Below are 24926 nucleotides of genomic sequence, written 5' to 3'. Positions count from 1 at the left end.
ACCATTCATTAAGAAATTACTAACAACTGGAAAACTGGAAACAGCCTTCGTAAATGTCCACCAACAGAAGCTCGCGGTTTACCCAGAGAGGACTGAAGCAGAGGGTTACAGAAAAGCTCAAGCAAAAATCTTAAGTGAAAACAGGAGACAAAACCGTGTCAGGTCCAATAGGGGTCCCAATTTAGTTTAAAAAAAAAAAAAGAAGAAGACAGAAAAGAAACAATGAGGATTGCTGGGCCACTGGGTGAAAAACAGATCTTCGGGGCGCCTGGGTGGCTCAGTTGGTTAAGCGACTGCCTTCGGCTCAGGTCATGATCCTGGAGTCCCGGGATCGAGTCCCGGATTGGGCTCCCTGCTCGGCAGGGAGTCTGCTTCTCCCTCTGACCCTCCTCCCTCTCATGCTCTCTGTCTCTCATTCTCTCTGTCTCAAATAAATAAATAAAATCTTTAAAAAAAAAAAAAAAAGAAAGAAAGAAAAACAGATCTTCTAGCGGGCTCCCTGTAACTATCAACCTTGTTAGCTGCCAAGGACAAAGTCCGACCTGGGCAGGGCCAACAGGGCTGGCACAGGAGCTCCCAGCGGGTAGGGGCTTCGAGAGGCCTTCTGAGTGGCCCACCCACCACAGGGGCCACTAAGTCCTCCAAGGACACTGGTGATATCACATGGGACCAACAGACCTTTTGAACTTCCAGGTTCACCAGCTCACTCATTCAACAAGGACTCACAATGTGTGATGAGATACTTGCTAACAAGATGAATAAACTAGTATCTTTCTGACACAGATCCTCTGAGTGGGGCAGAAATCATTACCTACCAGTGGGGGCCCAGTGTGGAAATCCTACTTCTGCCTTTCATCCCGGAGCTGTATCAGAAAAACAGCAACATTTCAAAGACAATTAATCCATATACTTCAGATTTCATTTCACAGCCAAATAACCTTGGACAAAATCTAGAATAAATATGCATTAAAAGCTTTACTAAGTAAAATCTATTATTAGTCAGAAAACAATAACAACACTCTCTTGCCTTCTGTTTTGCTTTAAAATTAATAATTTAACATATTAAAGTTGACAACTAAGAAAGACTGGGTTTCTAATCTAAAACCACATTAATTATACACCACTTAAATCTGGACCTCTCACTGGGAATTAAACTCATTCAGCAAACGTGTTCCTCACAATCTAGTCTGGAAATCTGAGTGATACCTAACTTGGATCAAAAGGTTACCTCGTGAAGCACTAAGGCCAGCAGATGCTGAACTGTTTCCTGTCCTACCCAGGGGAGCCAAACCCTGGGGGCCTCCTCTTTCCCACTCTCCAATTTCCGACCCCAGCTCCTTAGGGGAAACCTCCCACGGCCTCCAAAAGTCAAAACTTAAAATAAAATCTAAAGCACATGGGCACTTCCAATGAAATGAGGACCTTTCTCTGGGGTTCCAGCCCTACCATTCCCTCCCCTCCCCTCTGGTGCTCTCTGCTGGGCTGGAGCCCCTCAGTGCTTCCCACACACGTGACTGCTACAGCTGCCCCCATTACCTTCCCCTCCCTGATAATGACTCACTAACTGTGCCCTCTCTTCCTCCTGTGTCCTTCAACCTCATTGTGGACAGGGCTGCACTCCGCCCTTGCCGGCCCACGGCTCACGTACCTGCAAGTGAACAACATCTCCCCTGGCAAGGTGCAAGATTCTTGAGAGCGGTAAAGGGACCTATGGGAACTTCCCACAGTTCCTTAAAATGTCCTCGTTTTGTTTATCTTCCATCAGTTTAACCACACACAAACATATAACCACAGCGATATGGATAACTGTTCTAGTAACCCTAACAGATTACCTATCCTGTAAGGAAAATGCCAGATTAATGTGGTCAGACTTTTTTTGATTTTTAATCTTCTGAAAGTTCTCACTCCTTGAAATAGGAAAAAACAAAAACAAAAACCAGCCCCCAGAATGTCACTGGCCACATGAATAAATGTCATCTGGCAGGAACACCCCTCCAGCAGCAAATACTTGCATGGTTTGCAACAGCAGAAGAGAGACAGCGATGGCGGAAGCCACCTCTCCTGACACCTGAAAAGGCACCATAAGCAGCTGCCCTCCCTTCCTGGGCTCCGTATCTGCAAATTTGAATAGTTTCTTACTGGGAACAATAATAGCCAACTGAGACTCAGAAAGACTGTCCCAGTGTTAATGGCTAACTCCCACAGCGGAACTTCACAACACCATCAGCGTGCAGAGAAAGATCTATTTTGTCTAGCATGACATTCATCCACACCTCCTCTCAACAACCAATTTAGAGACAGAAAAGGAGGATGAAAGCAGGAAGGGTGGGCAGGCAGGCCCATCTGTATTTGGCCTTCTCTTAGCCTTCAGGCAGGTCAGAGCTCTGAGGCCCATCTGCCCCCCTGCCGGGAGCCACCACCATCATTTTATCCGGACTGCTCTCCCCTTACACCCGTACCCTGTTTTCTTCCTATCAATTCCTACCTTCCTAACAGTCTCGTAGGTGCTGTGGTTATACAGAAAGGAGGCTGGAGAGGCAAATGTGTAGATGGGAGGGAAAATAAACCAAATTCAGGATTTTCCTGAGATGCTTATCTTCTGAGTTCCAGGCTAGAAAAAACTCCAAATTCTGCTCAGCGTTCAATCTAAAAGCCCCAAGTAACAGCCAAGTTACAGATTCATCTGTGACTCAAGACAAAGATCTTCAGACAATGAACAACAACTGTAGCTTCACCAGAAAGGAAAAAAGCTAAAAGAGAACGAATCAAACCCAACTACCTACTTTCATAAAGGCCAGGTGACATAACTCCAGCCTCCTGCCTGCAAAGAAAGCAGGAAGGGACTGGGCGCAGAGGACTTGAGCAGACCGTGGCAAATGCCCATTGGATCACTAGCTGCAAATACTGCAGAGGGACACGGACCTGGTCCTGATTAGAAACCAGTTCTATCAGGGAGTTCGGGTTCACTCTGCACCTGGGGACATCTCGGTCCCCGTGGTATCCCTGGAGTGCCCAGGCTGGCAGAAAGCAGCCAGGACAGGCAGGCACCTGGACCTCATGCCAGCCCTGACCCAGTCCCTAAGTTAGAAGTCCTCCAGGTCCCAAGTATCTTCATCTGGAACTCGGGAGGATCCAACTGGGTGAGCACAAAGGTCCCTTCCAAAATGGAAATACAGGGGTTGTCCTATGACAAAACAACCAGTATCAGAGAGCAGAGCAGGGCCACAGGCCTAATTCCAATCAATAAGAACTAATCCTGGGGCGCCTGGGTGGCTCAGTTGGTTAAGCGGCTGCCTTCGGCTCAGGTCATGATCCTGGAGTCCCAGGATTGAGTCCCGCATCGGGCTCCCTGCTCAGCAGGGAGTCTGCTTCTCCCGCTCCCGCTCCCCCCTCTTGTGCTCTGTCTCTAAAATAAATAAATAAAATCTTTAAAAAAAAAAAAAAAAAAAAAAAGAACTAATCCTGTTTCACCTCACCAGTGATAAGTCCAGTGACCCCTGACAGGATGCCCCTAGGGGCACCCTACCTCTGTGGGATGCTTCCTGAGCCCATAACCCCAGTGTCATCACCAAAAAACATCCAACAAACCCAAACTGAGGGACAGTCTACAAATACCTGACCAGTACTCGTCATGAAAAGCAAGGAAAGACAGAGTATGTCCTCCACCAAAGGAGCCCAAGGAGATGTGAGGATAACTGAGTGTGGCTGCCAGACAGAGAGCTCCAACCAGGGCTGCATTCAGTTCAGAGCCTGGCACCCATGCTCATTCCTTAGTTTTGACAGATGTGGCGTGGCTGCACAGATGTTAACATCAGGGGAAGTGGGGTGACAGGTCTCTCTCAAATAAATAAATAAATCTTAAAAAAAGAGATTTTACTTATTTATCTGTCCGAGAGAGAGGGAACGTATAAGCAGGGGGAACATCAGGCAGAAGGAGAAGCAGGTTCCCCGCCGAGCAAGGAGCCCGATGTGGGGCTCGATCCCAGAACCCTGGGACCATGACCTGAGCCAAAGGCAGATGCGTAACTGACTGAGCCACCCCAAGTTTATTTTTAAAATAAGTTTGTTTGGAGGCTTTGATAGCTTCAAGAAAACTTAGACGATCTGAAAACATCCTGTCATTTAAAAACTTGACTCAGAGTCAGTGCCTCAACACTAATTTGAAAAATGTAGGTAGGGCTACTGAAGGAAAGTAATACACTTGAAAGATAGAAAAAAAACTAACAGAAAAAGTTTAGAATACATTTCCTAATACCACCACTGTCTTCTGTTTTTGGAAACAGACGTTTCCCAGCACTAGAAATGGTGCTCCCTCCTCAAACTTCCTCCATACCTGGCTGCGCCCGGGCTGCCCGGCCCTCTGGGCTGGCTGCCCTGCCAGGAAAGCCCCTCCCTGCTCAGTGCACCTGGGCCCAGGTTCTTCTGTGCTCCTCTCTGAAGCAGCCCCACAAAGGCTGGCAGGGCAATGCCCTCCCCTTGGGGCACTGTCTCCCTTCAGCCCCTGGGGTAGGGCTGTGGCTGGTGGGGCTCACAGAGGTGGGCAACGCATGCAGGCTGTCCTCCACCCACTAAGCTGCCATCTTTTTCACACACGGATTCCTTTAGGCCCTGAGTGTGCAGCCCTGGTTCTGTCCATGTCTCTTCTCCATCACCAACCCATCGTCATCCCCTTCCACCCCAGAGACACAAAACACAGTGCCAGCAGCTTGTGCGCAGGAGTTTCCCAAGATTTAAAAAAAAAAAAAAAAAAAAAAGTCATTTAGATTATGAGTTTTGTTTTCTTTTTTTAGGAAAGAGAATAAAATGCATTCACAAATAAAATCTATATTTAGATACACATTTTTGAAGCTGTATATCTGATAATAACCAGCTACATATACACAATCCATAGAAGACTGTAATTTTGACGAATGTAAAAACCCCATGAAAGAAAAATGCCAAACTGCAGGAAGAAAAAACGAGTTAACAATGGAAAAAAGGGGCAGTAAACGCTGAGCTTCAGAGATCACGCACTGAGGGAACAGATTATTCTCTCAGCCTCCTGTCCAGCCTAAGTCACAGGCCACTCCGGGAGGGAAGAATGCAGAACAGCTCAGTGCTCACCCTCAAGGAAGGAAGCCAGTTAATAATGACAAGAGCCCGGAAATGAGCAGTTATCAAGCTCCTTAGCTTTCTAAGTAGGTTGGCTTGCAATCTTACCTGCCTCCCAGGGTCTGGCTGCTGTGACTCTCCAGATGAGACCTTCCTAAGAACACAGCTGAGCAGAGTCAGAGTCCCAGCAATTTTCCCAAATGGGCTGGTCCCCTCATTTCCCAAAGGAGGGCTCCATGCACCACTGCACACGGGAACGTCACTTCTGCCCTCCTCCTAGGTTGGTGGCTCTCTCACTCACTGAGCATGGTGAGTGAGAGGTGCACAGGTCCACAGAGGGAACCTCTAAGACAAGGTGGGCTGCTTGGACACCCCCCAGGACCATCAGCCACACAACCACCCAAGGAGGCTGGCACTATATCCACCTGGAGCCACAGCTGTGGCGCTGATACAGCTGCACCCAACCACAGAGCACACGCCCCTTTTAGGACAGGACACTTAGAAATTCAAGCAAAGTCGAGGCCTGGGGAGAGCCCTCACTGACCCTGCCCAAAGCAGCAGAGAGAGCTCTGCCATTTCCCCTAAGGTCCCTACATCATACGAGAAGAGCAACTTGGCTTCTGGTCAGAGGACTATTAGGGTGATCCTCATCCTCAGTTAGCGATCTTTTAAGAAAACTGTCCTCCTGATGGGAAAGCAGCTGCCTCTCATGCAGAGTCCACATCACCAACGCTGGCTCTTCTACAGGTTTGGTACTCAGGTCTGGTGACAGGAGGACAATGGTCCGCCGCCAGCCTCACCCACCACTGCGGCAGTGCCAACAAGAAAAGCCTCAGCTCAAACACTACATGCTCGACACTAACAGTTTGCTCATCCAGATTTAACCCAACAATTGGTCGCCAAAACCTGCCAGGAAGAGCTGTAGTACAATAAGAAACCGATACCTTTGAAATAAAGCCTTTCAAGGGTCATGAAGGTGATACAACATACATGTAGAAAAAACAAATATCCCCTTCTTCAGTTGTATTTCCTTAGACGATGAAAGAGTGGGACATGAATCCGTGTTTTTAACCATCTGATTCCTTCCTAGTTTGGAATGCTTTCATATTGGGCATTAAACAGGCGATAGTTTTATGATGAAACCCTTCCCCCCTCAAGTATATACAGCTCTAAATACAAGGAAATCCGAATGTACATGTAAGATTCAGACATGTTTTTGTTAACAAATAGCAAAAATGTTAAGATAGGTATGTGACAAATACACCACAGGAAGCCCAGATATGAGAACCATGAGGAGAAAGCATGAAAAAGAGTCAGAGAAGCCATCTAGAGATTCAAGGTTCAGAAAAGATAAGGACATAACAAAGCGCAGAACCTGTTTCAGAGCTGACTATATAACAAAACCTGTTGCAGACCAAAGGGGGCGGGGGGGGGGGGGAACGACACACAAAGAAGCTGATTGGTCAGAAAAGGCTTCACAGCCACCAGGGGGTAGTTTCCACTGAGGGGAATTTCTTCAGGCAAAGAGGAAGAGCCTAAAGAGGAGAACCTGGCAGCCCAGAACATCGTGGACACTATCTATCCTGTATAGGCTGGGAAGAGGGCACACGGCAGGGGCATCTGAGAAGGGACCCTCACTGAAGAGGAGCAAAGTGACAGGCCATGAGAGGCTGGGGGAAGTCCCAGGGGCACCCTTCCAGCAAATGCTAACTTCTCGATGCCCAGGAAAGGGGGACCCGGGAAGAAAGCATGAGGTATTTTAAGCCCCGCCGGCGGTGGGGGGGCGGGGGGAGTGCATGACGAGAGCACAGTGTGGCCGCCCCTCCAGGTGGCATCCCTTCCTTCACTGCACGGCAGCATCCGCAGCCAGGCCACAACGGAGTCCACACACCTGCTTCACACTGGGTTCAAGAGCAAGGTCTCCCCCCAGGGGGGTGGGAGACCCTCTGCTCCCCATCTCTCAGAAACAGGGAGGGACAGCAGAAAAGTTAACTGCGAGCCCCGTTCCTCACAGGTCACCACTGCAGGTCAGAGCACACAACAAGAATTTCTGTAAGACTTCAAGCCTCCCTGCAAATCTTAGCAGCCTTCTCTGACAGCATCCGATATACAGCTGTCGCTTTGAGATACAACTCCTGCTGCAATACATTAATTCCAAAAGAGAAAAACAGGTTGAAGAATGAGACTTTAACAATGAAATCACTGTAACAACTAAGCTCTCATCCGGATGAATTCTGACTGAAATACTGCCGAGATGTACACATGCAGTTGTCTGCACGCAGCCTCTCATCAGCCTTCTCCAACGTGGACAGACCTGCCACCAGCTCCACAAACATGCAGAGGACACAGACCGCCAGGACGAACCTCCCTGGCATCCAGACATACCTTCACACAACACCTTTAAATACCTGGCTTCCCTGAAGGCTGCAAGCTGATTCAAAGCACAGTGGCTGGTGCACCGGGCACCTGATCCTGTCTATGGGGCCACCAGGAACTATGTGTTCACCTTCATCAGGCCGCCAGACAACACTCCAAATGAAAACCATGCTTGTTTGGTCTTCCGTGGGCTGTGCAATAAGGCAGCGGCTGCTAGTGTAGGGCATGTCCCATCTTTTCCATACGCAGACCTTGCAGTGCAGTCAGCTCTCCTTCTGCGGGCCTATATGCAATCCAGCTATTTAAGCACAAACTTCCATCAGTTGCCCTGATGAGGGATATGAAAGCCACAAACATAGATCCTTTATAGCAAACTACCTCTCTTAAGACATTCAAAATGACTTGGAATTTCTTGGGAGTAAAAAATCTCAGTTAAAATCAGGAAAATTTTCTACACTAAGGGGATGGAAACAGACTTTGCGCAGCTACATAAGTGCAACCAAACAATGAAAGCAGACCAAGAACCATCATGAACCCAAAAAGGCCTTTCTCCTCTAAGACACTATCATCAGAACGTATTCCCCATTACTCTTTTTTTTTTTTAAGATGTTATTTATTTATTTGACAGAGAGAGACACAGCAAGAGAGGGAAACACAAGCAGGGGGAGTAGGAGAGGGAGAAGTAGGCTTCCCGCGGAGCAGGGAGCCCAATGTGGGGCTAGATCCCAGGATCCTGGGATCATGACCCAAGCTGAAAGCAGACGCTTAACGACTGAGCCACCTAGGCGCCCATATTCCCCATTACTCTTGAAAAAATGCACTCTGCCTGTTGATTCAGCTAGAGACTGGATACACCGCTGGTTCTAGATATTCAAACAATATATTTTTTTAAAGATTTTATTTATTTATTTGATAGAGAGATACAGCGAGAGAGGGAACACAAGCAGGGGGAGTGGGAGAGGGAGAAGCAGACTCCCCGCCGAGCAGGGAACCTGATGCAGGGCTTGATCCCAGGACCCTGGGATCATGACCTGAGCCAAAGGCAGACGCTTAACGACTGAGCCACCCAGGTGCCCCCAAACAATTTTTTAAAGGGTCTGGTAACAAATGCGAGCCAGTTAAAGAAGGCGGCACTGCTGAACAGGCCTGAACGATACATGTCCAAAACTTGGGTTTCCACAACAACACTGCCTCCCCCGGTGATTTGCCCTTTGAACCTGCCTTCAAAACAACTGCACTCCTCCCCCCTATGGCCGGCTGTCATCCAAAGGGCAGGCACAGAGCTTGCACACATCGGCCCTGGCCCTCGCACCTGCTGAGGGAGTCATTTCAGCATCAAGTGTTCCTCAGCAGCGCGTGGGGTTCCAGCAAAGTCCATTTCCCTAGAAGACACTCCTTAGGAAGAGACAAAGTATAGTGCCAGGGAAGGTTCTCCACACTCCATCAACTCAGAGGGGACTGGGCTTCTCACCCCATTTCTGCAGCAATTCTCCATTCATCACACCCTTGCCTACATGCACCCAAACCCCACGTCAGGTGGGTCAGGGGACAAGAGCATAGAGTGAAAAGGACGACACGCCCAGGAGCCACCTTTTCTTCATCCTCCAAGCTGTGCTAAGGCAGCCCAGAGGCTGAGACCTGCTCTGAAGAGCTCTCTGTAGGCCCCACAGCTACACAGGTTGCTGCTGCGATCCTTCCCACAAAATTCTGTCAGAGAACCGCACAAACCTCCACTTCCACCTGTTAGTACAGGGACCTCGCCCTGCCAGCTCTCAACTGCTGTAGGGGTGTCACAGGGACAGAAATACAACACACCGCACAAGACTCCTGAGGAAGAGAAGCCCAAAAAGTAGTGTGGAAATCAGAACCCACTTCCTTCCACGTTCCCCACTTTCCCAGCCGCCTTCCCGCCCAGATGCAGCCACCCTTGCAAAAGCTAGAGCCGCTCTGCCTGATCTCCCATTTTACCCTTAACGAAATCTCTGCACAGTTCTTGTTTCCCAAAGGGAGGATTCCAAGCCTCACGCATTCAGAATATCAGCGCTCAAATACAGATGAAGCAGAGCCTCTTTCCAAACAGCTGCTTTCTGACAGCGTGAGGCTGAAACAGGCTCCAGGGGTCAGAGAGTTCAGCCATCTGCCCAAAGAAATAAATAAGCGTGCTGTCCTTCCATGTGAAGATGTCTCTCCTGCCTCCAGCACGGCAGAGTCCGGACATTCAGGCACAACCCCCAGGGAAGACGTTCTGGGCAGTGGCACGACAGACTTCCTCAAGCCAAGTGCCGCGCTGAGCCGCCCAGCAGACCCTCCCTCAGGGTGAGGGGGCACGTGAGGGGGCAGAGTGGCGCCCAGGCCCCTGCCACTCTCAGACATGGATTCACACTGTTTACCAAGCAGATACTTAACTTACCCGCATCCCAGTTTCCACATCTGTAAAATGGGAAGGACACCTACCTCACACAGCACTAGTAACAGAAATCAAGCAACATGGGGTGAGCTATCTGGAAAAGTGCCTGCTTCTAAAGTAAGTGCTCAAGAAATAGTTCCTCCAGCCTCTGGCCCACCTAGAAATCAAAGGAGACTAAGCCATTTTCAGACTTCATTTGTACTGTTTCCCCTGTTGGCTGCACACGCTTAGAGGAACGGGAAAATTTAATAACGGGTATGGGGGCTTCTCCACACAATGCCACCTTAAAAATCTAGATGCAGGGACGTTTGGGTGGCTCAGTTGATTGAGCATCTGCCTTCGGCTAAGGTCATGATTCCCAGAGTCCTGAGATGGAATCCCACATCAGGCTCTCTGCTCAGTGGGGAGTCTGCTTCTCCCTCTCCCTCTGTGTGCCCCTCCCCCTGCTTGCACACGCTCTCTCTCTGGGACAAATAAATAAATAAGTAAATAATTTTTAAGAAATCTAGGTGTAAACCCACTTGAACGATGCAAATCTGTCCGTCTTCAGGTGAAAAGCCAATATTAGGGGCAACGCCGCCATTCCTGAGAAGAAATATGGCCAATTCTCACACGGGGAGGGAGGGGATCTAGTTGAAGACACAAAATCCTTGTTCCTCTCACTTCCAGACAGAGAGACCTCTCCTTTATAGCACGATTCATTTGCTCTCACTGGATTCCAGCATTTTTGCACTAAAAAGATAACTTACGCAAAGAAAACTCCAGATGGGGCGCCTGGGTGGCTCAGTCGTTAAGCATCTGCCAGGCGCCCCAGTCGTTAAGCATCTGCCTTCTGCTCGGGTAGCGATCCCAGGGTCCTGGGATCGAGCCCAGGCTCCCTGCTCGGCGGGAAGTCTGCTTCTCCCTCTCCCACTCCCACTCCCCCTGCTTGTGTTCCCTCTCTTGCTGTGTCTCTCTGTCAAATAAATAAATAAATAAAATCTTTAGGAAAAAAAAGAAAACTCCAGATGTCCAATGCCCATCGTGTGGAACAACCAAGACCACGAGGAAATATGCTCTTTGCCTCTTGTCATGACCTCCACCAAAGTACACACCTTGCACTGCAACAGCACCGCTGTATGAAAGTTCATTTTACACACTTCCATGATTGTCATCACCCCCGGCCTCCACTGAGGCTCGCCAAGAAGCCCAATTCGTGTTTTTGCCTGTTAGCCCAGACACCCCAGGGTACAGCCACATGTTGCAACAGTCAAAGACGGCCCCTTCGCCTTTCACCATTTTCTCAACTGAACAGGTCCTCCTCTTAAGACTCTGGATCATCACCCATCTCTACAGTGTTCTTAGCCTGAAGTCCATGGATGAGCTGCAGAAGGTTCAAGAACCTGCTAAAGTAATTACAAAATGTGGGGTAATTCAGTGTTTTTCTCAGGAGAGGATTTATACCTTCCACCAGATTCTCAAAAGGATTCAAGACTCCCCAAAAGGCTTAAGAACCGCTACTACAAAGCTGTATGCTGAAAAACAGGAGTCAGGTAAGTTTCCTGGATCTTCATTCACTTAAGTGATTTTGATTTGCCTTTTGAACCAAATTTTGCAAGCTGTGATGACATGCTTCCATCACCCATTTTCATAGTCGCGCCCAAGGTATAAATCCTGAAACCACCTTCGCGACTTCAAAACTCAAACACAGGGAAAAACATCAAAACACCAAGGATACTTTTAGCAACAGAGAAAAAAACATAGAAACACTAACGATACTTTTAAGCAAAACATTTCACCCAACAAGTGCTTTCCTTTTTCTTTTCCCCTGCAATCCCTCCTCGCTGTCACGATCACTCTCCCCTCGGTAGCAGGTTCAAGCTCGACCTCCCTGGGGCTTCCCACACTTGAAACCACTGCTGGAGAAGAGCCCCAAGGCAGGAAAAGCACCCAATGCCGCTCCGCCGGGCCGGGAAAGGAGTCTACCAAATTCCACCCTAACCGTGAATTTGGGGGGAGCCTGGAGCATCAGGTGCTCTGAGCAAGAACTCGTCCCTCCCGCTTCGCTGCGGCAGAGGCACTGGGACCCCGTTCCAGGTGAAGGCCCAGGGCGGTTCCTTCGCAGACGGAATGAAAGGTAACCCCGGAGGCTCAGCTCCAGGCCCCGGCGCGCCGAAAACAAACTTTCCGAGCACTTCCACCGCGACAAGCCAGTGACACCTCGCCGGCCTCCCCCGCCCTCCGCGCGTCTGTCAGCGCCCCCGCCGGGCAGGCGCCCGGCGCGCCAGGGCCCGGCCTCCCCGCGACGGCCGAGAGGCGCCCTCACGAAGCCCGCGGTCCCCGGCCCGGCCCCCCGGCCGCAGGTGAGGCGCCGCCCGGCCCTGGGGACGCGGGGCCGCCCCGCCTCGCCGGGCCCTAGCGGCCGCCGCGCTTGCCTGGGTGACGGGCCAGCGCGCCCGGGCGGCCGGCGCGCACTCACCAGCTGGCTGGTGGTCCTGGCCATGGGCCCCGCGTCGGCGCGGGCGCCTCCCCCGCAGCGCTGCGCGGCTCGGCGCCTCCTCAACGTCCTCCTCCCCGCGGCGGAGCCCCAGCAATGGCCGCCCTCATCCTGCGCCCGCCCCGCCGCCCGCCGCCCCCGGCTCCGCCCCGCCCCCGCGCGACGCCGGGCGGGACTTCCGCCGCGCCGCCGCCGCCGCCCGCGCCCATTGGCCGCGCCCGCCGTCCCTCCGCCGCGGCTCGGCCGGCCTAGCCGGCGCCCCCGAGCCGCATTTCCGGGTTGGGGCCCGGCGGGCGGGAGCGGCCCGGCCCCGCCTCAGAGGGGGGGCGGCCCGCGCGAACCAATCTCGGGGCCGCAAGGCGGGGCCGGGAGGGAGACGCGGGGAGGGGGGGAGCTGTCATCCCTGGCGCCCACGGGGGAAACTGAGGCTCGCAGGGGCGCCGAGCTGGCCAAGGTCACGCCCGAGGCAGCGGCGGGGCTGGGCTCCCACGCGTGGCTGGGATCGGGAGCCGGGCTCCGCGCAAACGACAGACGCAACTTCGCTGCTTACGAAACTGACCAGTGTTCACGGACGGAAATTTGGGCTATAAAATCCAATTGATAAGGCAGAAAACAATCCCATGGCATCACTGCTAATAGTCGCAGGGACACCTGCAGAACTTTCTTCTTTGCCTGTGGTTTTGTGGATTTTTTTGTAGTCGTTACTGTTGATGAGATGTTGAATTTTCTTGTAGTTGTTAATGATGAGGTGTTATTGTTGTTTTTTGTGCTTGTGGTAAAATAGACATAAAATTTACTACCTTAACCATTTTATCATCTGCCATGTGCACAGCTGAGTGGCATTAAATGCATTCACACTGTTGTGTTATGACCATGCTGTTTTAAACAAAATCACAATCATCTTTGTTACCTCAAAGTTGCATACTTTTAAATAACCTTTTTTTTTCTATTTCCAAAAGAAATATATTTATTTTGAAAAATAACTATTTAGACCATACAGAGAATAATTAGATAAACGAATCCATAAGCCCACTAACTAGTTAATTCTTGAATAGCAGTGATAGCTGCTAACACTGACCCAACTCTTACTCCTTTTTCTTTTCTTTTCTTTTCTTTTGTTTAGCACTTATTCTTACTAAAGAACTTTCATGCCTATGGGTACCTGGGTGGCTCAGTCAGTTAAGCGTCTGCCTTCAGCTCAGGTCATGATCCCAGGGTCCCAGCTCCCTGCTCAGAGGGGAGGATGCTTCTCTCTCTCTCCCTTTGCTGCTCCCCCTGCTTGTGCTCTCTGTCTCTCAAATAAATAAAATCTTTTTTAAAAAATAAAGAATTTTCATGCCTGATGTCTAAGTAAGCATCCCTGCTAGTGTGGCCCCTGTTTTTGAAAGGGTGAGGAAGCTGAGGCACAGTACAGTTCTATAACTTGCCCTGGGTCTCACAGTGCCAGAACCAGAATCTTGATACCCATATGCCAGAGGCTATGCTTTGACCATTAGGCTCTACAGCCTCTGTTTGTCCAAGCTTCCAGTGTTCTGTACATGGATGCACCTTACAGAACAGTCAAAATGGTAAATATAACTCCTATTCCCCAAAAGGGCTTATGCGGTTTGGATACTTTTTTCACTTAGCAATGCATCATCCAGTATCCTGTACAGTTCTGCTGACATCTGACCGCCATCTTCCCCGGTGGTGAGGGCTGCGGAGGACTCCACTGGAGGCAGCCTATAGCTTACAGATCCACGTAGGACACCTTTATTTATTTCCTTAGGATAAATTCTCAGCAGATGGAACTGCTGGGCCAAAGTACAGGGATCCCTCTCGGGACTTTAGATACAGGCTGAAAATTGCCAATTGGTTACCCCACTCCGGACACTAACCCTCAGTGAACACAAAGACAAGGTCAAGGTAGATACCAGCTCTTACCACCATGCCAAGCCACACTCAACACTTGGTAACACTGAGAACGTTATTCTACGTCATAATCCTTAATACAGATTAAAAGCACATCTGATTTTGCCCACAACAGCCCTACGAGCAGGAGGTTAACTGTGACCATCTCCCTCTTTCACATGAGAGAACTGAGGCTTTGGTGCCCTGCCTACTCTCAGTCATATATTAGGTCACAGAGCACAGAACTCAAAACCACCCCTGACCAACAGCAGGGCCCTGCTCTTGGCACTGCACCCAACTGCCTCCCAACAAACCCTTCTTTTGTGTTTATTGTAGCCCTCACAAAGTAATGACAACTTGTCCTCAGAGAACGCTAACCATTTTTTAAAGATTTATCCTACTTCTCATCACAACCCTAGGAGATACTTAGTATTTATTACCATCTTACATGTGAAATTTGCCAGACCATACACTAAACGCAATTGCGTATAAATACATAGATCTAGAGTCTAAAAAAAAATATGTACACACAAACATGAAGAGTGACCTTTCTCAGAAAGTTACTAATGGATGTGCTCCACCAAATGATGGAGGAAACCAAGAAAGAAGAAGACAGGAGATCCAGGAAACAGGAAGGAACAAAACACACAGGAAAGTGAGGAAGGCAAGTCCCAGGATTTGTCCACTCACCGAGTATGGATTCAGTCTCCCCTCCGTGCCAGGCACCGTGCTAGACGTTGACAATTCCCTGGCGAGCAAAACACAAAAATCTCTGCCCTCATGAAACTCCGATGCCACAGGCGGGAGGCAGGGTGGGAGAGACAAATGAATAAGCAAATCTTCCCGGATGTTAGAAGGCAGTTAGTGCTATGGGGAAGAAAGAAAATCAGTGGGGCCTCAGGAGTGCCTGGGGGAAAGGTGCAATTTTAAAATTTTAAATGGATAATGAGGAGAAATCCCAGGATAAGAACAAGGAGCACACAGACCCAAGGGAAGCAGGCTTCGGAGGGCTCCAGAAAGAAGCTGAAAATGATAGATCCTCTCATGGCTTTCGCCACATAAAAAAACTGAATTAAGAAGCGACAGAGAGACAAGAAAACTCCAGAGGAAGAGCCCTATCAGGAAGGAAGCAAAATCACCGTTTACCAGGCGCCTCACTCTTCGCAGCTGTGAGGGATATTTACAGTCATAATACAGGTGCACGGATTCAACCAGTAATCATCACCCTTTACCTCAGAAGGACCCAGAGGAGAGGGGGCATGAGACAGCTGAATCCTCACCTCTTCTAACAGACAGGCACTAGATAATGGCTGTAAGTGATGAGTCCAGACATAAAGTGGGAGAATATTCGTTAGAAAGATAGACATACACAGCAAAAAGAACATTTAAACCAGTAGTAAGTGGGATGTGAGGAGGGGGGAGAGGTGAGGCACCGGCTGCTGTTCTGCATTACAAGCCTTTTTATTTCTATTTTATTCTTTATTTTTATTTATTTATATGAGAGAGAAAGGGGGGGGTGCACACAAGCAGAGGGAGAGGGAGAAGCAGGCTCCCCGCTGAGCCAGGAGCCCGATGCGGGGCTCGATCCCAGGACCCTGGGATCATGACCTGAGCCGAAGGCAGACGCTTAACGACTGAGCCACCCAGGCGCCCCTACAAGCCTTTTTACAACTATCTGGCTTCTTAAACATTGATGCAAATAAAAATTAATAAAGTGGGTGTATCTTCTTCCCGGAGATTCTAAGAAGCTCTCACTCACGAAGGTAAAACTGCGCAAGAATGTTCGTGACGGCGTAACTTTAACCTGAAGCAAATAATAAAAGAGAAAAAGAAAAAAAAGAACCAAAATATTTATCAACAAGAGAATGGTAAAATAAATTATGGTACGTTCATCCTGGAGAATTCGATGCAGCTACTGGAAAGAAGAGGGTAAAGGTCTAACGGAGAGTGAAGGTAAAGAGGCAAGTCACAGAATATGAACCAAACTGAAGTCTTCAGCTTTTCTTTTTTTTCTTTTTTCAGAGTCACTTACACCAAAGCAAGGCTGTGTAGTTCTTCGGGAATTCAAAGACCAACAGGGAGGGGGAAAAACCGAGAGGGAGAAGTCCGCGGGGAATCCTACAGCCCCCTGGAGCAGCAGGTGGGGCAGGCATCCTCTGTGGCCTCAGGGGAAGGTGTGAGGGGAGAGGGGCAGGCTGGAGGCCTGCGGAAAGCCGCTGAGCAGGCAGCGGGGGCAGGGCAGGGAGCAGCCTCGGAAAGAGGAACAAGAACAGTACTCAGTTCTCATGGGGCCTCGATGGCAGCCATTGTGCAAGCCAAAAGCCAGGCCAGGCCACCCCTCTCACCTAGCGAGAGGCAGGGCACCCCTGCCATGGGTCAGGTCCGGCTGCAGATCCTGGGACAGCAAGCAGGAGGGGACATGGACTCACCTGGCCCCGCACAGTTCACGGGCACTCTGGCTGGACGAAGAAGAGGGACAGCCCCTGGCTCTTATCTCTCCTTTCCCTGCCCAGTGCCTCTGTCGCTGGCCAAGAATGCGATGCTTGGCTTGACATTGTGAGGTCATGTTCCACCCGAGGAGGGACAGGAGGATGATAACCATGCTAGGAGAGGCTGAAAGGCTGCCGTATATACACAGCCTGCGTGGGGGCGGTCAGCGCTGTGCTCCACATGGCCTGTGGCATTTCACCCGTGCGTCACTTACTGCTCTTAAGTGCGGTGGCCCAAGGGAGGGAACCCAGCTTCACAGGCGATGGGACTTGCCCAGCATCACACAGCTAACGTGTTAGCCACCCAGGCCCTGTAACAAATTATCCCCCAACTCAGAGACCTCAAGCAAGAAACATTTACGATCTCATGGTTTCTGTGGGTCAGGAAGCCAGGAGCAGCTTGGCCGCGGTGGTTCCCGCTCAGGGTCTCTCAGGAATTCGCAGTCGAGAGAGTAGGGAAAGCTGAGCCATCTAAAGGCTTGACTTGCGGTGGGGAGGGGCACCCTGGGGGCTCCAGGGGGCTAAGCATCCAACTTTTTTTTTTTACATTTTTTTTTTTAAAGATTTTAGTTATTTATTTGAGAGAGTGAGAGAACATAAGAGGTGGTGAGGGTCAGAGGGAGAAGCAGACTTCCCGCTGAGGAGGGAGCCTGACACGGGACTCCATCCCAGGACCCTGGGATCATGACGTGAGCTGAAGGCAGATGTTTAACCTACTGAGCCACCCAGGCGCCCCAATAAGTAAATCTTAAAAAAAAAAAAAAAGAGAGAGAGAGTTGCCAAAGCCAATAATTTCCAAGCCACCTGGAAAAATATCTTCTCATATAAATTGTGCTACATGGAAAAAAATATTTTAACTAGACTGGGAGACAGGAAACAGAAAGTTGCATCAAATCTCAGGTGAGGGGCGCCTGTGTGGCTCAGTCGGTTAAGCATCTGCCTTCGGCTCAGGTCATGATCCCAGGGTCCTGGGATCGAGTCCCGCATCGGGCTCCCTGCTCTGCGGGGAGCCTGCTTCTCCCTCTGCCTCTGCCTTTCTCTTTCTCTCATGAATAAAAAAAAACAAAACTCAGGTGAGTAACCTTCCCTCCCTAAGTCTCAACTTCCCCAGCTGTAAAATGGGCTGATTCCAAAAATTGGTCAAAATCCCAAAGACTGAAAACATCCAGTGTTGATAAGCATGTAGTGAAAGGAGCACCTTCGTACCCTGATGATAGGGATGTAGTATCTCCTTTAGACCCAGGCAGTAGGGAGCCGTGGCCCAGGCCCCTCTCTCTGGATGAGGAGGCAGGCAGAATAACAGCTCCACCAGAAATGACCATGTCCTGTTCACCCAACCTGTGAACATGTTACATCACATAGAAAGGAAGGATGATGGTTGTCAATAAGCTGACCTTAAAAGAGGCAGATTATCCAGGATCATCCAGCTCGGCCCAATATAATCACAAGAGTCCTTAAAAGATAGAAGAGAAAGAGTCAGAGCCCGAATGAGGCAACGTGAACAGCACGACTGGCCAGCACTGGCTTCAGCAAATACAAGAAACCACGAGACCACCAGTGTGGGCAGCATCTGGAAGCTGGGAACAGAAGGACCCCCCCCCCCCCCGCCACCTCTAGGGAGAACAAAGCTCTGCCACCACTTTGATTTCAGCCCCGAGACCTATTTCTCACTCCCACCTCCAGAGCTATAAAATAAATGTGTTCTTTTGAACCCCTAATTTGTGGTAATTTGTTACAGGAACACGAGAAAACGAATACACGCAAACCCAGAACCCAAAGGGCGTAAAGGAGCGCCTACACCGGGTCTCCTCCCGCCTCCTAGACACGCTTGGGCATCTGGGGCCCCAGAGCTCCCTGCCCATCACTCCATGGTCCCTCCTCCTCGGGGCTGGGGTTTGGCGGGGGGAGAAACCCGACTGGTCCACGCTGGGATCTGGTTAACGTTATGAAACATCCATCTTCGAGAACACTGGGGACCTTGTTCAAGTACAGAGACATTTCCACGTGTCCCCACCCAGGCAGCTTTCCGTTTCAGGCTGCTTAACTAAAAAATAGTTACTAGCAGAGCAGTATCAAAAGTACAATTCCAGTTTATGAAACAAACCAAGACATAAACCTAGAACAAGGTATGTTGGATCACGTTGGAAGGAGCACACCAAGCTCTTAATGGTGCGGGAGTGGGAGGCAGGCAAGACTCAGGGCCATCGCTCCGGGCACCGGGCTGCCTGGGGACGACAGGGGGCGAAGGGGGTGCCGCAGGGGCTAAGTGGAACCGCCCTTTGCCCACCCTCCCGGTGCCACACCCCCTACTGTACCCAGCCGCTCCCGCACCCCCGACCCTGCACACGCTCGGAGCTGGGGCGAGACTGGGAAAGGCAGTGAAAGGGGGCCGGCGGGGAACCCACACCCTACTCCCCAACGCCAACGAGGGCGGGGCGGGGAGAGGAGGCTTGGGGCGCAGGGGATTCACAGGGCGGCGATAGGGAGGGAGGGGAGCGGTGGGGCGGGAAGGCGCGCAGAGAGGCAGGCGGGCGGACCGGGGCGCAGTGGGGTCCGCAGCGCGCGGGGGGCACGAGGCCCCCGGTTCCCCTGCACCCGCCGGAGCCGAGGCCGGATCCGTCCCTTAATCCGGGACAGGGTAAGAGGCGGACGCGACCCCCAGCCACTCGGCCGCGGCGCGTCGCTGCGCACGACAATCCTCATTGGCCCCGGCACGAGCCCGTCCCCCAGGGAGGAGCCCCTCCAGCAGCAAGCCGTAGCCCCGTGCGCCGCAGCTCTTACTGTATCTCTGGGTCCGCGTGGACCCGGCGCCTGAGCCGCAGGCCGGGCCCGCGGCGGACAGGCTCGGGCCAGAGTCACCGTGCACCGCGGTTGATACCGTCTCCCCCTCCACCCCACCCCCAAGCCGGCTTCTCCGGTCTGGACCACCCAGATCCTCCGGGACCCGTCAACCCGACTAGGAGACCGAGACTTCGTAAGGGACGCCTCAGCGCCTGGATTCGAACCCGCGTGCACTCGGCGCAGTCGTGGGCCCTCAAGTGGACCCCTCCGCAGCTCCCAAGCACTGCCGCCAGGGGGCCCTCGTCCCACTCCGCAGAGTCACGACGCTCCGGCCCCGGCACCGGGTCCTAGCACCACCGGGTCCCCTGGTCCTTCCACTCACGTACAACACAGAGCAAGCCACGAAGGTGCGGGCTGCACGCCAGGTCACCCCCCCGAGGATCCCACCCCAGCTTTCCCACCTCAGTGAAAATGTCACCCCCACCCACCAGTGACTCAGGCACACCCCTCGCAGCCTACTCTACACCAACACTAGAGCATGCCTGTCCCCCGCTTCACCTGTCTCCAGCCCCACTGCCACCCTACAGTCAGCCCCTCAGAGTCTCCTTGCTGGGGGGTCTAACAAAACGGCAGCACATCTTGTTTAAAACCCTGCAGCCTCAGAATCAGAAGTGGAGTGGTCGGTGCCAGGCTGGAGGGGATGGGGGGACAGGGACAGTACCTAGAGGGAACAGAACTTCTCCTGGGGTGGTGAAGTTCTGCGGATGACAGTGGTGATGGCTGCACCCCTTTCCAGCGAAGAGTGCCACGGGATCTTCGTGGGGTAGTTTCCCCTTGCCTAGAGTGCTTTTCCCAACCTGCACAGGTGCCTCACCCCTGCTGACCCCGAGTTCAACTAGCACTTCCCAGATTCTCCACCCAGAGAGGCAGCGTGGTGACAGGTTTAAGGGAGGGCCCCCGGTAGGGCGGCCAGGACAAATCCTAGCTCTGGTGCTCCCCAGCTCTGGAATCAGGTGCCCGCTTCCCCATCTGAGAATGGGGGTGACAAACAGGAAACTCCTTTAGATTTTTGGCAGAGAAGAATGGGTTCACGCTGGTAATGCACTTAGGCCTAGCACCAAACAAGGCAAGTGCCCACCACTCAGCTTTGAATGTGTTTTGGAGACATTCCTCTGCTCCCTCCAACCAGGGTGGAGCAGGTGGCTGTCTTCCAGGAACTGCTCTGCTCTGTCACCTGCTGGGCCTAGAAGTCCCTGCACCCCATGGGCATGTGGCCTGAGACCCAGTCCCCTGGTACCCCTGCAGGTGGCCTTTCCTGAGTCTTGCCTTATGGTGCCGGTTCTCCCCAGGCTGTTCACCCACAAACACAGCCAGAACCCGTGGCCCATTTTTGTCACTTTGGGCCTGGAGACGCTTCCTGTAGTGTGCTCTGTGGCAGAGGCAAGGGGAAGGGTGGCCAAGCCACACCACGGCGTCCTGGGACACTCGCCTTCAACCTCCTATTCCAAGGACTACAGCCATGAGAAAGGGTGGAGGTGCTGCCCAGGACACGATGAGGGAGAAAGTCAACCCCAGATCTGGGGCTACACCAACCCCTGCCATCCGACTCCCATGTCACGGCTGTCCTCAGGACCTGCACGGCTCCTCAGAGCCCACCTGCCCCACAGCTATCCTTCTCAGAGAACCCAACAGCCCACGCTCCCAACGTGGGGACCCCGCTGCCAGGACGGAGGGGACATGGAAGGCTGCGGGATGACACTAACGGGAAAATAGTTGCAGGGCTCAGAACACTGGTGACCCCCAAGCTGCCCACCAGCACCAGGCAGGGTCACCTCCAGCTGTGCAAACACCAGGGTGCAAGGGGGATCATCGTGCCCACCTGGGAGTAGGGTCAGGAGAAGGGGTTGTTCAGAAAAAACACCCCAGGAAGTGGAGCCTTGATTATCCCAAGGGCTCAAAGAAGTAGGGCTGCGGGCTGGGCGAGAGCAGTGGCCAGGGTCAGCTCAGGGGCCCCTGGCCACTGCTTCCTGCACTCACAGCCAGGCGAGCTGGGGTCCTGAGGCCAGCGCGGATGCCCCCTGAAGGCTGGGGAGGAGCACCCGGCACTATGGCCCTGGCCCCCCACTCTGCCTACCCAACTCAAGGGTGCAGAGTGAGCCCCTGGGACATCCTCATGCAGTAGCCCTCCAAACCCTCTGCGCTGCCCACCCGAGGCCCCTCCTACACCCAGCTCCTCCAGCCCCAGCTAACTTGCCTGCACAGCCAGTTCTCTCCTTGTTTAAAATCGCAAGAAGTACCCTTTCCCCTCGGTCCCCTGACACATGAACTTCTGAAGCTATCTGCACTCTGTCCCCAAGCCCCTTCCGGTCCACTTCCCAACCTACAGCCCAGGACTTCCCCACCCACCCTCCAATCATTTCCAACCAGCACCTCTGCCTGTGGGTCTGCAGGCCTCAGACACATCTGTGCCACAGACAGGGGCCTCCAGAGAGCTGGGATGAGCCAGAATCCAGCCACTCCCACTCCCAATCCACCCCCCCCACCACCACCCAGACAGCCACCGAGGTGACGGCGCCCTGCTTTGAAGCAACACTCGGAGACCAGACAAGTCCCTGCTGGGCGCGTGTTTATCCAGCTGCCTCCTGAGCGGAGGCCTCCACCTGGGGCAGGGCGCCCACTCGCTCCCTGGAGACCAGCTCCTCCACGACTCAGCCCTGACCGCGTCCAGCTAAGGCTGGGTATCCTTTCCGGCTGTGGTCCTTGGTCACTGCCTGGCCTCCTCCGCCTGCCACACCAACTCGCCCGAGATGTAGGTGGCCCGCACGTGGAGAGAGTCATCGAGCACCACGAAGTCTGGGTCAGAGGCGGGTGGTGAGGTGGCGGCAGGGGTGGGTGGGTGGGCCCACCGCCACCCCAACCCCCAGCCAGCTTCCAGGAGCTTCATCACCCCTAAGAGAAGCTCTGTTCCCCTCCCCACCCCTGCCCAGGAGCTGGTGGGGAAACTGAAGCCTGCAACGTGATTTGGGCAGGGCACCCCAACCCATCACAGGCTGGCCAAAGTCCTGGAGCCAGTATTCCTGGCAGTAGGGTACAAGGGACAAAGGCCCCGGCAGCTCCTCAGCCGGCCTTGTTTCATACACCAGAAAGCCGGGCCTGATTGGAAAATGGGCCCGGGCTGAGGTTGGTGGTGGGCAAGGCCACCTGGGCATAGGGAAGATTCCACCTGCCCTGGAACTGTCCCAAGTCCCCGGGAGCTCCCAAGTCTTCAGTGGCCTGGGCGCCCACATCAGGCCCTGACCTGCATCGGCCCCGAAGTCCAGGGTGCCCTTGTGCTTCTCCAGCCCCAGCAGCTGAGCGGGGTGCAGGGACGCAGCCTCCAGGGCCAACTCCACACTGCAGCCTGCTCAGGGGACATAACTGGGTAACAATCCGCCATCCCAGCTCAGCCAGCAGCCCCTCCCCCACCCCACAGCCCCAAGCTCCAAGGCCTAGGAACTGGGGAGGGGAGACATCCCAGGCCTTTGCAGCAGGGAGACAAGGCTCCACCTCCCCCCCACCCCCAATCTGAGGACACTGCTGGGGACCCTTTTCCTGCTCTCTCACCCATCCCAGATTGGCAGGCCTCCCATCCTCACAGACACTCTGGACCCAAAGGCCTGCAGGCCCCTCCTCCTTCAGCATCCCAGGTAGAGCAACCCCACAAAGAAGCAGTAGCCTGAGCCATTGATGAAGCCACCTGGTCTTGCCTTTCTATTCCTGCTACCCCTCGAGAGATCACACAACTAAACCCCATTCTTTCTGTTCCCCATATCACCCCCCCCCCAGCTGCCAGGCCAAAGCCATTTCCCGCCTCCTGGCTTGTCTCCCTGCTGCTCTAAACAGCACGCTGAGCCCCAATGCCCTCAGGTGACACCCCAGCCCCAGGGCACTATGAAGAATCCCACAGGGCCTGGCCAACCACAGCCTCTGCCAGACACCCCTTCCCACCTCACCAACAACAGGCCCAGCCCCTTAAGAAGCCTGGAGCATAGCTCTGACCCCCACCTCATCTCCCTAGCTCTGGACCCATGAAGTTCTGCGAGCCCACAGGGTCCAAGACCAAGGCCCTTGCTGCGGGTAAGGTGCAGTCCATTCCCCTCGCGGGTGCCATGGCTTCACTTCCATCACCCCGGGTCCTAGTCTGCCAGGAGCTCCCTGCAGGGGAACCTCAGCCACATTCCTGGTGCTTGTCCCCTGGGAACTCCGCCAGACAAAGGATGTAGGTACGAGACTCTCCATGCTTCCCTCCCACCTCTCCCAGACGTAGCCTCTACCTTCTGTGCACGCGCGCACACACATGTGCACACATACCCCCCACGCCAGCCGCACTGACCTGTGGCCTGCAGGAAGTGCCGGACACACACGTCCATCGGGGCTATGCTGCCACTCAGCGTCTTGGTGCCTTCAGAGCAGAGAGGGCAGGCTCTGGGGGACCAGAGGCCACCAGGCACGTGGTGGGGGGTGGGCAGTGGGCTGGGGGGGGGCGACAGCAGGCTGGTGGGGAACACCCAGATTCCTGCATCCCATAAGAGGCCGAGGGGCCGTTCTTGTGGAGGCAGTTGGCGGGGACGAGAGGATCGCTCACCTGCCACATAGGCTGTCAGCCCATCTACCTCCACCTCCTGCTGCCCCAGTGTGTGACGGCCGTTGCCCAAGCCCAGGGCAGGAACGGCGTCGGTGACCAACACCAGCCCTGCGGGAGGAAGGGACCTTAGACCTACCCTGCGGTGGCCTCCCCGCTGCCCCTGGTCTGCCCTGCCACTCACCCTGGGGATGGGCCCGGTGGGCAATGCGCAGGGCAGCAGGGTTGGTGTGCGTGCCATCAGCGATCATCCCGTAGAAGATGTGGCGGCCTGGTGGCAGCCGGTCACTAGTCAGGAGCCCCACGATCCCTGGGTCACGGTGGTGGAACTGGGCAGGGTTAGGAGGGAGCAGCTGAGCGATGGCAGGAGCCCTTGCACCCGCCCGCGGGACTTGGGGGGGGTTACTCACAGGCAGCATGGCATTGAAGAGGTGGGTGATGAAGGTGGCCCCACACTGCACAGCTTCCTCCGCGGCCTGCAGGTCGGCCACCGAGTGTCCTGCATGGGGGACCTGGAATCAAACTACGCACCCAGCCCAGTACCCCCATGAGGGCCCAACCCTGGGGGCAGCCCCCCTCACCTAGGGACACACAGATGCCACGGGCCGCCAGAGCCCGTATCACCTCTCGGCTCCGGCCCAGCTCAGGGGCCAGCGTCACGATGCGGACGTTGTCCAGGGGCCCGTAGGTGGCCAGCACATCGTGGAAGGCGTTGGCCTCAAAGGAGCGCAGGTGGGCTTCGGGGTGTGCACCTCGCTTCTCCCGGCTGATGAATGGGCCCTCCAGGTGCACCCC

At 53.4% G+C, this 24926-nt stretch overlaps 1 protein-coding gene across 8 annotated transcripts in view; it reads right to left on the bottom strand.

The window, feature by feature from the left end:
- The window catches only part of PDPK1 (3-phosphoinositide dependent protein kinase 1), a 97489-nt gene that overhangs the window by 64312 nt on the left and 8251 nt on the right, over nucleotides 1-24926 (bottom strand). Inside the window, exons 5-11 of one of the 8 annotated variants that reach the window (XM_045874752.3) lie at nucleotides 24713-24925; nucleotides 24542-24630; nucleotides 24316-24460; nucleotides 24135-24242; nucleotides 23883-23951; nucleotides 22809-22910; nucleotides 22056-22363 (exon numbers count right to left, since the gene is read on the bottom strand). The exons of 4 other annotated variants lie outside the window; for them this stretch is intronic. In XM_045874752.3, coding sequence (XP_045730708.1) covers nucleotides 22275-22363; nucleotides 22809-22910; nucleotides 23883-23951; nucleotides 24135-24242; nucleotides 24316-24460; nucleotides 24542-24630; nucleotides 24713-24925 — 815 coding nt within the window. In that variant the 3' untranslated portion in view covers nucleotides 22056-22274. Of the gene's footprint in view, nucleotides 1-10968; nucleotides 11970-12332; nucleotides 12493-14930; nucleotides 17617-22055; nucleotides 22364-22808; nucleotides 22911-23882; nucleotides 23952-24134; nucleotides 24243-24315; nucleotides 24461-24541; nucleotides 24631-24712; nucleotide 24926 lie in introns of those variants that run through there. 3 more of the 8 variants (XM_045874759.3, XM_045874755.2, XM_064592369.1) reach the window with 3 other exon arrangements.

The sequence above is a fragment of the Mirounga angustirostris genome, unplaced genomic scaffold, assembly GCF_029215605.1.
Source record: "Mirounga angustirostris isolate CCGP_5_RB_7025 unplaced genomic scaffold, mMirAng1.0.hap1 SCAF_5, whole genome shotgun sequence".
NCBI classification, from domain to species: Eukaryota; Metazoa; Chordata; class Mammalia; order Carnivora; family Phocidae; genus Mirounga; species Mirounga angustirostris.
Note: the sequence above shows the minus strand (reverse complement) of the source record. Positions and strands in the feature narration are given on the sequence as shown.